This window comes from Antennarius striatus, chromosome 8 (genome assembly GCF_040054535.1).
Source record: "Antennarius striatus isolate MH-2024 chromosome 8, ASM4005453v1, whole genome shotgun sequence".
In the NCBI taxonomy this organism is placed as follows: domain Eukaryota; kingdom Metazoa; phylum Chordata; class Actinopteri; order Lophiiformes; family Antennariidae; genus Antennarius; species Antennarius striatus.
The window spans coordinates 24,161,822-24,170,724 of NC_090783.1; the positions used below are offsets into that span (position 1 = coordinate 24,161,822).

The 8,903-nt window shown below is 54.1% G+C and overlaps 1 protein-coding gene across 2 annotated transcripts; it reads right to left on the reverse strand.

Annotated features, from left to right (window-relative positions):
- Positions 1 to 435: 435 nt before the first annotated feature.
- Positions 436 to 7,954, reverse strand: pcdh18a (protocadherin 18a). 2 transcript variants are annotated; one of them, XM_068321344.1, is made up of 4 exons: positions 4,865 to 7,954; positions 4,296 to 4,351; positions 3,661 to 3,833; positions 436 to 1,873 (listed from the first exon to the last, which is right to left on the reverse strand). In XM_068321344.1, exons 1-4 carry the CDS (start codon positions 7,337 to 7,339, stop codon positions 1,056 to 1,058), a joined length of 3,522 nt encoding a protein of 1,173 aa, XP_068177445.1. In that variant the 5' UTR covers positions 7,340 to 7,954; the 3' UTR covers positions 436 to 1,055. The 2 variants fall into 2 exon arrangements, with proteins under 2 accessions (XP_068177445.1, XP_068177444.1); XM_068321343.1 differs by having other exon boundaries at positions 4,296 to 4,384.
- Between the last annotated feature and the right edge of the window lie 949 nt (positions 7,955 to 8,903).

Consider the following 8,903-nt stretch of genomic DNA (forward strand, 5'->3'; position numbering starts at 1 on the left):
CCTGACCTGGTTTTTCGAGGTCAAGGTTGTGATCTAATTTCCATCCCCTGAATATTACGCCTTTTGTTTCGTCTTTCTATCTTATCCGGTTCCTGAGATATGTGCAGAAAAAATGTACAAAAGTTGACATTTGACCTTGACCTAGCTTTCTCAAGGTCAACTTCATTATTTTTATCCCCTAAAAAGTAATGTGCTTTTTCTTTCATCTTTCTATCTGCATTGGCAGACCGCTTTGAAGCCGGACGTAATAAAATACGCGACGACCCGAGAAGACGTGTCGTTATCGTCCTTCGCAACGTTCCAGACGCGATGTTACGAACACGTCCACTTTATTTGATCCATCCAACGGTCACCATACGGAAAACAACGTCCAACGTGGAGCTGCATTGGGAATGTCATTACTTTTTAATACACACATTCAATAACAAAATTAAATACAATTGCTTTATAAAATAATCACGCCTCAGGGGGGCGGGGGGGGACGGGACACGTTGAGTGATATTAAGACATGCAGTGACAAATATAAAAAATAGACATTTCTTTTTCTTTTCCTGTACAAACATACATGACACATATAAATATAGAGAAGTTGAAAGAGGCGTATTTTTAAAATACAAAGATCAAATTGTACAGTTACATTCCAAGATAACCAAACAGGAGACGTCGCACAATATTCAAGTGAGTTAGCTGTTTTGTTTTTTTTTCCAAACACACACTTTACAATATCGTACAGTAGCCCCCCCCGCCCCCGGTGGGTGTGTTCACGCTGCTGTAAACATCGGGTACAGTTTCAGTTGGTGGGATTACGTTAGAAATCACTTGTTCAAGCAACTTTCACAGACTGTAATAACAAGGACGCAATCTGTTCAGGGAGCGCTCGTTTTAGATGCCTCTAAGTCGCCTCCATCACGCCGGTCTTTACTTTTCACTGTGGAAATCTCACGGCGCCGAGAGGAAAAGAAGATATTTGGTAAAAGTAAACAAGACGAGCGTGACTAGGAACAGGAAACAGTCATCGGCGTAGAGTAGAAACGTGGGCACGGAGAACAGGCGCTCTAGTTCTGCCTGACGTCCTGCAGCAGCTTGTTGATCTCGTGGACCAGCTCGCTGCTGTCCACGCCCGCCTCGTGGCGCCCGTCGCCGCGCTTGACCCCCGGGTGACCCTGATGGAACACCCCGTCGAAGTCGTCCTCCTCGTAGTTCTCGGGGATCTCCTCCATGGCCGGCAGCCACTTGAGGTGCGACGCTTGTCCGTTGGGGCAGTTGGCGCCGGACGCGGAGGAGGGCGAAGAGGAGGAGGAGACGTTGCCCCCCACAGATCCGCTTCCGGGGTTCAGGTAGTGGGTGTTGGCCGCCCAGGCAGCCACGCCCGGAGGGTAGGCAGGGCCTTTCCCGCCCGGCAACAGCCCCCTCCGGTTGTCCTGAGGAACGGCATTGTTACTAAGGTTACCAGCGATGCTGCTGCCACGCCCGTTCCCCTTCTCTGAGGATGCTGAGGGGGGGCTTGTTTCGGTGCACTCTGCGTAGGAGTCCATGTTAGGCGGGAGGAGCCTCTGGAACACAGAGTTCATCTCTGTGAGGAGGGAGCCGGCCCCCCCCGCCGCACAGCCATCGCTCCCTCCTGGGGCCGCCACCCCCCCAGCATCCCCCTCCTCGTTCCCAGACTCCTTTCCAAAAGTGGAGAAGCTCTTGCGGCACTCGGAGTCGACGGAGGACTGGTCGTCTTCGATGGGGGGCTGCTGGGAGGACTCCTCCCCGGGGATGTACATGTTGTTGCGGTAGTCAGCGGAGGAGGCGGTGGAGGACAGGGGGGGCATCCAGCACTGGTCAGAGTGTCCCAGGACGCGGCATTCATCTGTGCACAGTCTCATGGCTGCAGGGGGGGGGACAAGAGACAAACCAACAGCCAATCAGAACATGGGATAAAAAATAGTTCTACTAGTTAGGGCGAGGGGCGTGTCACCAGACTGGTTCCTGTCCAGGTGAACAGGTTAGGGGCGTGTCATTAGTCCGGTTCCTGTCCAGGTGAACAGGTTAGGGGCGTGTCATTAGTCCGGTTCCTGTCTAGGTGAACAGGTTAGGGGCGTGTCACCGGACTGGTGAAAACAAACAGGAAATTCATTTTAGCACTTCCTGTGAAATAAATCTGAGCTTACAGGTTCAACTACAGTGACATAAATGTCAGAATTCAGGTAGAACCACCACTGAGACGCCAGCCAGGTGTGATAAAAACGTTTTTGTGTTTTTAAAGTGTGCAGAAATCAGACAGATTAGAGGGGAAATCCTCCGCCCCCCCACACTAAGTGTCAGCTCCGTTCACACACTGAGATCTGAGTCCAAAAACAATCAAAGGACGACCCAAAGAAGAGGATTGGAAGTACGAGATGCGCTCAAACGCATCACTGGCGGATGTGAACGTAACGTGGGGCTCCATCTCGTCGAGGATTCGCTTGTTTGGTTTCTTTATCATATCCAGAATGAAAACCGTCTAAATAGAAAAATCTAAACAAATGAAATCCATTGAAGAGAAACAGCGATAATCCTCCCTCTCGGCCCATTATCTCTTTCCCTCGCCCTTTTTTTTCTCCACATTAGCATAAAAGATAGAGAAAGAGGATGGGGGGGGGACACCTTAAGTCTTTGAGAAACAAAGGAGATAGAGAAACGTCCTCGCTTCCCTCCGCGGCGGCGGCGGCGGCGATAGAGACGTGAACAGGTAGAGAAACGAGAGAGAGAGAGACGGAGGCCGAGGCGCCCAGAACGAGGGAGGAACACAGGAAGTGGAAGAGAGAGAGAATGATATCATTCTAAAAGCAATTACGATGAATTCTCCTCAGTTCAGACATGAAAGTGTACGACTGTCACTCAGGGGGGGGCAGAAAGGGAACGAACAGGAGGGGAGGGAAGGGAAGGAACAGTCGTCTCCGATGAGTGACAGGCAGCTCATCCGCGCTCCAGGGAGGATTTTAGCAACGCGACGCTAACTTGGGGCCAGATAACACACACACACACACACACACACACACACACACACACACACACACACACACGTCACCTCACTTAGTGTGATAACGAGCGTGGAAATGAGGACTATGTGGATGAATAGGGATGAACACAATAGGGATTGTGTCCGGGGGGGGGGGGTATTGGGGCAGGTGGAGGCAAGTAATGGGTTCAGGCCTGACGTTGTGTCGTAGGACAGAACGATTCAGTCCTGCTTCTCCGGCGTTTTCAGTTCCCAGACGTTCACGACTTCACCTCATCGTGGATTTTTAGTAGGTGGTCACATGATACCGTACTCGCATTCTATTGGCTGACAGCATCCTGAGGTGTTCTACGTTCCGTCAGTCTCTGACTTCCGTGAGACACAAAGGTGTTTTAAACAGTCTATCAGAGTTTTAAAGGTGATACAGACAGAAGGTGGTTTAGTATCAGTATGGGGGGGGGGTCAGAAACCTTTAAATTACCCTAAATAATACGATAGTTGGTCGAGATATCGCAACATTCGTTAATCCCGTGTGGTTCCTGGAACGCATTAACCGCAAAGAACGAGAGATTGCTGTCATTTAATCCAGTTGTACAATAAACTCTGGAAGAGTCTGAAACAGCCGTCCAGGTTAAAGGTCACACATGTGACGGATGACATCACTGAGGGCTCACCTGGGTGGAGGCGGTGGTGCATTTCAAGGTGGATCAGGTCAGAGAAGCCCTCCCCCAGCAGCAGCCTGTCCACGGGGGACTCCCTCCCCAGGTCACAGTCACTGTCCCCCGCCTCGCTGTCCCCACGGCCGCTGTCCTTCAGGCTGAACTTGTCCATGTCTTGTAATGCATACCTGGAATAAGGAAGAGGAGGTCAGCGCCCTCTGCTGGTGGGATGATGGAACCCGTCCAGAGAGACCACCCCCGCGTAGAAACCGTCCGTCATATCTCTAGACACCATAAATCCCTTCCAGAAATTACCCACAGTCGCCACTAGGGGCGCTGATAAATCCCTCATGATGGTTTGCAGATAGCAAGAGGAGGGTGACGGCGGATGCACACGCAACAAATGAAGTTTCCTGCTTTTTGGAGTGAATGGAATTGGCATGACAACTGGAACACGACAAAAAAACACGCCATCCAACCATGATCTACACGGACGCCACCAACCGACAGCCAATCAGGTGGAAACATGTGATACACAATGAGGAACAAGTGGTTTCAAAAGTAAACAAAGGAAAATCTTTCGGGGGGGTGGGTGGTGGTAGAGGGGAGTGGGGGGGGGGGGGGGGGGCTGAGGGATCGGGGTAAATTACCTGTAGCTGCGGGAGTATTTGTTGCCACGGAAACTGGGTCTGGGCTGGTACTGGCCCTGATGGAGCATGGACAGAAGCTGTGAGACTTGCTATATCCGAAAATAAGAAACGAAATAAAACAAACAAAAAGAAACAGAAAAAAAGGGGGGGATGAATAACAGACGGGTAAATAAAGATGGGGCAAAAAAAAAAAAAAAAGAGGAGGAGGAGAGAACAAGGAGACAAAATATCGGATGAGTAAACACAAGATGGATGATGAAGAGGAGGCAAAACTGGGCGATGTAAAATGGATGATGTGGTAACCAAACAAAAGATGGTGGTGATGGGTTTGGGGGGGTGGGGGTGGAGGGTGGGGGGCTGTTAAAGGGGGGGGTGGTTATGATGAAGGTGATGGTGACAGGATGTAAACAAGGGGAAAGACAAACGACACGTCCAAAATCATCAACGGCGTTAATGAGTCAGTCGTTCTGTCGCCGCGACAACGGACAGAGACAGGATGAGGAGGCTAGTGTGTGTGTGTGTGTGTGTGTGTGTGTGTGTGTGTGTGTGTGTGTGTGTGTGTGTCTCACCTCCACCGGAGGAGTTGCGTGTGCCAGTTCCAGGGCGAAGCTCTCCGGGATGTGATTGGACGAGATGGTCACCAGGCTGTTGAGCGACTGGCGGCTGTGGTGGTTCTGTCGATTCTGGATCTGGGCTCTATCCATGGGGGGCGTGGCCGACGGCGAGCGGTGGTGCGCTCTGATTGGCAGCGTGCCGTTGACGGTGGGCACCAGGGTGATGTCGCCCTTGTGGATCTGGCGGGAGGGCTTCTTGGGGTGGTGCTGGTGGGTGGACTCCGCCACCCGGCAGTTGTAGGAGTTCCTGTGGTCCTTCTTCTCCCGGTTGCAGCGGGCGGCGAACACCACCATGATGACCAGCAGCACGGCGCAGATGGCCCCCAGCGAGATGATGATGATCAGGGACGCGTCCAGGGCGGACTCCCCCTGGTCCATCACCTGGACGGGGTTCTCCATGTTCTCGTAGAGGGTGATCTTCAGCACCGCCTTGGCGCTGAGGCTCTCCCGCCCCTGGTCTCTCACCACCACCGTCAGCTCAGCGTTCTCGTGGGGGAAGTTCTCCAGGCTGGCGTTGGCGTGGATTTCACAGGTCCTGGGGTCGATGATGAAGAAGCCCTCCTCGTTGCCGCCGACGATGGAGCAAACCAGCTCGGCGTTGACCCCCGTGTCTCGATCGGTCGCCCTGACGACCGTCACCAGGTGGCCGGCCTCGGTGAACTTGGAGGCGGGCACGCTGGCGGTGTAGTTCCACAGCTGGGGGACCACGATGACCGGGGGGTTGTCGTTCTCGTCCAGGATGTTCAGGACCACCGTGGCGTTGCTGAGCAGCGACGGCTTCCCCGCGTCTTTGGCTTGGACGATGAAGGAGATGCGACTCACGTCTTCGCGATCGAAGGTGCGCAAGGCGTAGATGGCGCCGTTGGACGGGTCGATGGTGACGTAGGTGGAGATGGACGTCCCGTGGACCGAGTTCTCCAGGATGGAGTAGCTCACCTGCCCGTTGGTGTCCAGGTCGGGATCGGTGGCCAGGATGGAGGTCAGGTACGCCCCGGGGGCGTTGTTCTCCGATTTGAAGATCTCGTAGCGCCCCTTCTCGAAGCGCGGCAGGTTGTCGTTCTCGTCCGTCACGTGAACGGTGAAGTGTTTGACGGTGGAGAGGCTGGGGGTGCCCCGGTCCTCCGCCACCACCGTCAGGCTGAACTCTGACCTCTTCTCTCGATCCAGAGACACGTTGGTCAGGATCATGTAGTTGTTCTCGTAGGTCCTCTGCAGCTTGAAGACGCCCTGCCCGTGGAGCTTACACTCCACCTCCCCGTTCAGGGCGGAGTCCAGGTCCTCCACGCGCACCAGAGCCACGAAGGTGTCCAGAGGAGACGCCTCTGAGATGTAGGCGGCGTCTCCGTTCCCCTGGGACGACATGAGGTTGATGCTGATGTCGGGCTTGTTGTCGTTCACGTCCACCACCTTCACCAGGATCTTGCAGTGAGCCGGCATGGAGTTGGGACCCATGTCCTGCGCCTGGACGTCGATGTCGTAGGAGCTGACCGCCTCGTAGTCCACGCGCCGGATGAGGGTCAGGTGACCGCTGTCCGGGTTGATCTTGAACGTCTCCATGATCTTGGGGGACACGTGACTGCTGAAGGAGTAGACGATCTTGGCGTTGGTGCCGTCGTCGGCGTCGGTGGCGTTCAGGTCGATGAGCAGGGAGCCAACAGGTGCGTTTTCCGGGAGGTTGATGACGTAGGAGGACTTCTCAAACACCGGGCTGTTGTCGTTGGAGTCGGCCACGTTGATCCTGAGGAGGGTGGAACCCGTCCTGGGGGGGACGCCCCTGTCGGAAGCCGCGTACTGGAGTTGGTAACCGGAGCGCACCTCCCGGTCCAGCTCCCGGAGCACCACCAGCTCCGCGTACTTGGCCCCGTCGGTCCGGGACTGGATGTCCAGCTTGAAGAAGCTGTTGGGCTCCAACGCGTACGTGTAGAGCGAGTTCTCCCCCACGTCTGGGTCCGTGGCGCTGTCCAGGGGAATGCGCGCTCCCACGGCCGCGCTCTCCGAGATCTCGATGGGGATGACGGCGCGGGCGAACTGGGGCGCGTTGTCGTTGATGTCCAGCACCTCCACCTCGACGTGGAACAGCTGCAGGTGCTCCGTGGGGAGGGTCAGCACGTCGAACTGGATCGAGCAGTTGAGATTTTTCTCGCAGAGTTTCTCGCGATCGATTTTGGTCCTGATGCTGATTTCTCCATCCTGTTCGCGCACCGCGAGGAACGAGGTGCCGCCTCTCTGCATGGCGCGGAAACGGAGCGACACCGCGCTGGGAAGTTTAGCCAGAACATCAGCCACGTCTTCCCTCAAACGCGCAATCACCGTCCCGACCTTCTGCTCCTCGTAAATCTGATATTTCAGGGTCTTACAGGTGACGTGTTGCGCAGCCAACGCCAAGACGGCAACAACTTTCCACATCCTGATCACAAACTGTCCTTTCATCCTTCCTGGTTTTTATTTTTTTATTTTTTTTGTGGAAGCAGATGAAAAAAAAAAAAGCTCCAAGACGCAAAAAAAAGGTCGATTCCAGCTGAAACTTACGAAGAGTCCTCTCCCCCAGCCAGCAGCTGCATTCCTCTCTCCACGGAATCCACGGAGCGAGTTCAAAAACAGAAAAACGCCTCAGTTTTTCAATTCAAGCTCGCTCAATTAAGTTTCAATAATATCCTTAGAAAAAACCGTGAAACTGTGCGTCTTGATTCATCCCCTCGTCGCGGGGAGCATCCAGTGTCCGAGTGCGCCACTGGATCCGTGCGTCTCCCTCCTGCGTCTGCTCTTGTGCGCCTCTTGTGCGCTCTCTTCCGCTCCCTCTCTCCGTTTGAGGTGCCCGTGCACAAGACTTGCCCAAAAATAACCCGCCTCAGACCAAAGTAGTTGTAGATCAGCCGCGGATTCCTATTCACAACCCGAGGAGGACAAAGCATCTGAAAGAAAAAGAGAGAGAGGGAGAGCTGGTGGTCACCGAGATCTCCAGAGGAGGAGGAGGAGGAGGCGCAAGAGGAGAGGAAAAGGAGACCGCGGGGGATAGAAAATAAAAACCCCGCCCTTTGGGGGGGTTCACTCTCCCCACTTTCTCAGAGTGGTGATCATGAACAGAGAAGAAACTAAAACACCAAAAGAAAAAGAGAAAACCTCCATTCAGGCTCAGCCGCTCGCTTTTCTGCTGCAGTAAAACCTCACAGAGGTTTACGACTTTGTCGCTCCGCGTCTGTTCTACCCCCCCAACCCACAGCCCCCCATCCAGCATGGAAACCCGCAGACTGAGCCCTCATTAACAGACGCGTGAAAGATGGAGTCATCTGAACCAAACCGCGGTTTGGATCCGTTACCGAGCGGCAATAACCGTCTGTCACCCCCGGTGAATAACGGGTGCCCTGGCGTCAGCGCGGACTTTCTGAGGTCCTCATTCCCACGCATAACCCCCCCCCCCCCACTTAGCTGTGGATGTTTGTTTTGGGGGGGCAGCGCGCCTCACGGCTGTGGTTGAAGCTGGGGGGGGAATAATCCGCGTGGAGAATCGCGTAAAAAAGACAGTCGGACTCTCATGAATGCCTTTAAAGAGTTGGTCACGCCGAGGAACAGCTCTGTTCCCGTGCATGGATCAGTTCGACATCACTTCAACCCCCCCCCCCCCCCCACACACACACACACACACATTCCACCCCCACCCCCACCCCCCACGCTGGGGGGATCTCAGATAACGAGCAGAAACATCCAAAACCAACCGGTTAGGACAGGCGCACAAAAAAAGCCTCACTCATGAGATACAAACATAAACAGAGGGATGAGATGAATGCAATCAGATGGGGGGGGGGTGTGGAGGGGGGGGGGGTCCTAATGTTTGTCTAATGCACAACTGGGACCATTACGCGCAGTGTTTTGGCACAGGTACCGATCAAATAGGACTCCAGTGGAGTCCACACATGAGGAAATGAGTTATAATGTGTGTGTGTGTGGGGGGGGTGGGGGGGTGTAGGTTGTAGAATAAATATAAATATCAGCTTTT

Excerpts from the sequence above, each read along its gene's own strand:
- pcdh18a (XM_068321343.1), bottom strand. The coding sequence starts at position 7,339 with ATGAAAGGACAGTTTGTGATCAGGATGTGGAAAGTTGTTGCCGTCTTG. Across the intron at positions 4,385-4,864 it reads ACGCAACTCCTCCGGTGGAG|CAAGTCTCACAGCTTCTGTC; the intron begins GTGAGACACACA and ends TTTCGGATATAG. Across the intron at positions 1,874-3,660 it reads GCACCACCGCCTCCACCCAG|CCATGAGACTGTGCACAGAT; the intron begins GTGAGCCCTCAG and ends CCCCCCCTGCAG.